At 36.9% G+C, this 5,094-nt stretch overlaps 1 protein-coding gene across 3 annotated transcripts in view; it reads right to left on the bottom strand.

Annotated features, from left to right (window-relative positions):
- Positions 1–5,094, bottom strand: part of zgc:66433 (uncharacterized protein LOC321250 homolog) — a 50,431-nt gene that overhangs the window by 22,249 nt on the left and 23,088 nt on the right. For all 3 annotated transcript variants that reach the window (XM_035669334.1, XM_035669336.1, XM_035669335.1), the window contains exon 2: positions 2,352–2,434. In XM_035669334.1, the coding sequence (XP_035525227.1) occupies positions 2,352–2,434 (83 nt within the window). The remainder of the gene's footprint in view (positions 1–2,351; positions 2,435–5,094) is intronic.

Consider the following 5,094-nt stretch of genomic DNA (forward strand, 5'->3'; position numbering starts at 1 on the left):
GAGGATCTATTGGTAGAAATGTAAATTAATATTCAGAGGTATGTTAGTCATTAGTATATAATCACTTGAATATAGGTATTGTTTTGTTTTAGTTACCTTACTTTACTACTTACTTTAGTTACTTAGTATACAAGTCAAAACAACACCAAGATTATATATGTATTGACCTCTTTGCTAAAACAAATTTTAATTTCAGTGGGATTTTTATAAATAATTCACAAGGATGTGTTTTTTCTGAACTTTAACTTTTGATTTTTGCTTATTTACAGTATCACGTTATGAATATTTAATGTTAAAAAACATGACTTTAGATTTGGAACCAAGTTTTCATACACTTTAAACTCCCGAAGAGCAGAATTAAAGGAAGAAGGGAACAGACTTGTATCATTTCTATTTAAAGACTTCAACCCTTTGAAACTGCAGATCCAATTCAAACACGGCACATAATCAGAGATAAGCTGCCAGTCTGGCACCATCACAGGGTTAACACCTACAGATTGAGATGGACACGACTCTGTGATCTGTGGATCCACGCCTGACGTTCAACTCTCCCATATGGGATTCAAACAGAAGTGACTCACCAAACGTCACAACACTAATGGTGTGTTTCCTGCAACAAACTACACATTTTCAGAGATTTTCACTGAAATGTTGGAAATAAAATATGTCCTAGTTCAGGCCTGGTCTAAAGTTCAGACATGAAAGACTGTTTCCACTTTGTTTCAGTGTGGGCGTGTGCTCATGTTCTCTGACCTCCCAAAGCACGTCCTCCTTGTTCCCATTATATCAGCAGCATATGTGCTCTCCATCTGTATAGACAGCGTGCATCTGTGTTTTGTGTGTGTCTGTATATGAGTGAGAGATGATGATAGCTTTCTCTGTTCCTTCATTTCCTGCCAACAGCAGCGAGGAGATCTAGACTGTTAAAGCCGGCCTGATCTTCCCTGCTGTGTGTGTGTACAAAATCTCATAGCTGATAAGATGATAAGACTTCCATATACTACTATTCACCCAGTAATATAGTTTGTTATGTTTGTAAGCAGTTCCTGAGAAAAGCATTTTGACTTTAAGGCAAAATTTTAAGATGTTTATATCAAAATCTACTTTTGTGGATTTTTCTACTGAGTGAGACCTGGTGACAGAATATAAAGGGAGTGACCCATCAAAACCTGAAGAAAAAAAACACAGTTGATATGCTTCACTGTCTTTTGACGGATGGAAGATGAAGATGAGTGTGCTCTGTTGAGAGTTGTCTCAACATCAAAGATTTCTTGGTATTTATAACATTTTCAGTCACTTGCTACTGTCTGGAGCTGCCAAAATAAAAGGCAAAATAAAGCAACAACTTCTATATTTTAATTTGTTCGATGTCTATTTGTATGCAGACGACTTTTATCTATAATACTGCTGCAATATTTATACTTTTACTTAAAAAAAAAAAAAAGGTCCAGTGTGTAGGATTTAGCACAAAGGAGAAACTACAGTGAAACACGCAAAAAATGTGAGAGCCAGTGTTTAGTTTGCCTCTTCTGGGCTACTGTAGAAACATTGTGGTTCTACATGGCCTCCACGGAAGGCAACCCGCAGTGTCTGTAGATAAAAATGGCTTATTCTAAGGTAACAAAAACAGATTGATTTCTATATTCCGGTAATTATACACTAATGAAATAATACCTATGTATATTTTATTCCATTTCTGCCAATAGATCCTAAATGTTACACACTGGACCTTAAAATACAAACCTGCCTCTGCATCATAAGCGGATAGATCCATGTCACTGGAAATACTAGTTAATAATTGAATCTTAGGTGTCAAATTTTGTAAATAAGCTTTACTACAAACTACAAACTTTGCACTTCATGTCTGTCATCACATTGGTCAGAGCCTTTGTGTATATATGAATGACAACCAAGGGATTGAGGGTCTAATGCTGTTTCAAATTAGCCAGTGCAATCAATCGTGGAATTTTTTTAATTGTGAACATTAAATTAGTTGGAAATTATATAGACTTAACTGTAAAAAAAAAAAAAAAAAAAGTCACAAAAGGCCATTTTTACACACTTTATACACAGGGATTTCCCCAAAACAGCCAACCCTATTTCTTCCCTTCTTCCAACTTCCGTCCTTTCCCTGGGGGTCCCCCTTACCACCCACTCACGGACCCCTGTTGGTCCACGGACCCCAGTTTGAAAACCACTGCACTAGATGACCTTATAAACTTCCAATTCAAGCAAAAAGGAAAAGACAATGTTTAATTGGATGTCTAGTTCTTCTCATTATTATTATATGCACAGTGTCTTTCTTCACTGCAATCACATGAAAACTTTTCAGCATTTAATCAAATTGTTACCTGAGCACTCTTCCACGACCTCAGCAGGCTCTTGATTGGTCATCACATCTGGAGGTCCTGATGCCATGGCAGCGCTGTCACTGCTGTGAGACAGAGAGAGACGCTGATGAGCAGAACCACTCCTCAAAACAACACTTGTGCAGGTACGTAATGATAACACGACTAATTGCATTGATTTATACACTGTTTGCATAATACAGCAGTAAAAAAAAAAAAAAAGGTCAAGGCAAGGGGAAGGATGCTCATGTTTCCCGACAACAATCTATATAAACAATTTCCATAAAAAATCTAGGAAAACTTAATCAATCATTAATTTAATTTAGAATTTGGTAGAACATTGCAAGGCTCATCCTTTATTCTGACATATTTGATTGGACAAACTTGTAACCTCGGAGTTACAGTTTATCTGTCTGTTGTGTAGAAAAGTGCAGAATGTGATTTACCATGAAATACTGACCGATCCTGTCTTAGTGGAAGAATAATTAATAACCATAATTACGCTACTACTGCTGTGCCACTTTGCCTAAAGATGCCTATTCTTAATTTGGAGACGCTCACTGCTGCTGTGTGATGGCTATAGGTGTAATAATCAATATAAATAATCAGATTATTTAGTGATGTGATGTTTTTTCCTTTTATCACTTATACCAGCCTGACGCCTTGTGATGTGATCTGTATTACAATGTGATTGAAATCCCATTAAGGCAGAAATGGATCTTGAGGAATATTCATGGGGTGGCAGAAATATACGCTGAGTTAACAATCACATATATCAATATTTACTTGGAGAACTGCCCCAAATTATATTAATAGATATTTTAACTCAAAAATATTACATTATTGTGGCACATTGATAAAGCATTAAAGATATATCTAAAGGTGCTATTTGAGATCAATAAATTGTCTTTCTTCATTCACTCAGTCTAAAATGTGGCCCTAACAGATCATTAAATTAATTTCTGCTTTTTAAAATGTTATTTTTAAAATTAATATAAAGTAATCTGTAAAATTCTAAAGGCCAGGCCTTTTTTTTTATCCCCCCCTGCATTTGGTGGATCCATCCCAAAAAGTGGTTTGGCATGGACTGAAATCATCAGGGAGTTCATCGACAGAACAGGATTACACAGCTGCTGCTTTATAAAATAAATTCTGTCTTAAATTGTTGAGACAAACTTCAAATTGCTCTATAAAACTTCTAGTCCAAGCTGTTATGTTACACTTCGGTCCGATCTGAATCCAGTCTCCAGCCCAATCCTTCACTACAGTCCAAACAGTCTCAACAGAAGCATCTCAGCTATGTTTCCAGTGCTCTGCTCTGCCATCCACTTCTGTCTACTGAAACATTCACGTCAGAGCACCAGCAGATACCCAGCAACCCCCGAACACAAACTCAAACACATAAAATCGCTTTACTGATATCTTGCTATGGCTCTCACTGCGCAGCAGCATGGAGGTCATTAACTTGACTGTGTGAGACATCAGGATCAGAGGTCAGCATCGGACACATGTCAAAACTATTACAAAATCTATGAGCGATTATTGTTGCAAACCACAAGTTTCAGTTGCGCGCTTCCCTTTATGTAACAGGACTATTTATTAATGAGCCATGTCCAGCAGACAGGAAGTTGGAGGCCATGTGAGAGTTCATCTCCAGCATGTTGAACCAGTTAGATGCTCTCTCATACAGAGGGACCATTAATGCACTAAGTTTTACATGACTCCTTATTCTAGTCTCAAATCTAATTAGCTATGCACTTTATGAACAAGACTTCCTGCGTAGTTCGGCAGGAAGCCGAGTCATTCCTGATACGATTTTCAGTAAATTGATATCTCAGAATAATTGTGGCTATTTCACCATTAACCTGGTGCAGTCATGAGAATAGGATTGGAGAGGAAAGAGGTGTTTTCTTAGGCCAAAATTCATAAAATGAACAACTAAACTGAAACTTGACAACCTTATTTTTCACTGGTCTGAGTAACAGAACTTAATTTCTTATTCTCATGGTCGGGTCGGTCTGTCCACCTCTTTGGAAATATCCTAACAACTATTGGATGTATTGCCATGACAGTTTGTGCATAGGATGATTGCCAGTGACGTTGAATTTTCTTCTAGCGCCACGTGAGGTTGTCTTTTTGTGGTTTTAAGAAAAATCAAATATTAATATTGCCTTGAGGATGAATTGTAATAACTTTGGTTATCCTCTGACTTCTCCACCAGCGGTTTGTGACTATGTAATATGTACAAAACTGTTGACATTCCCATGAGCCTCAGTTGTTCAGGGCTTATTAGCTAATGTTAGCATGCTAACAAGCTCAGGGACTAATAAAGGTCTTGAACTTCATGGTGACCATTTCATGTACCTGCTAAACATCAGCATGTTATCATTGTGTTTTTCCTTGTGGTATACTGAAAACTAATTCTTTGTTAAGTGGCATGAATCTTGTTTAAGAGGACTTTGCATCCCAAACTGTTCATTATGCAGGTCATCAATCTCCTGTCCTTCAATATTTCTAACAGTGTCCTGCTGGTAAAAACCACAACATCAAAACTGTGTGGAAAGTGAAATACTTAACAAAAAGACGAATAAAAACGTGATTAATTTCCAACTAAATTGAATTCAAGGAGAAAAAACAGGTTTCACAAGGGCCAGGTGGAAATCTTTATACAGGGACTAAAACACAAAGGACACTAATGAGATACAATACATTTTTAGGTAATAGTGTTACAGACTTGTTAGAAAAT

This window comes from Morone saxatilis, unplaced genomic scaffold (assembly GCF_004916995.1).
Source record: "Morone saxatilis isolate NCDOM2014 unplaced genomic scaffold, NCSU_SB_2.0 Contig22, whole genome shotgun sequence".
Taxonomy (NCBI): domain Eukaryota; kingdom Metazoa; phylum Chordata; class Actinopteri; family Moronidae; genus Morone; species Morone saxatilis.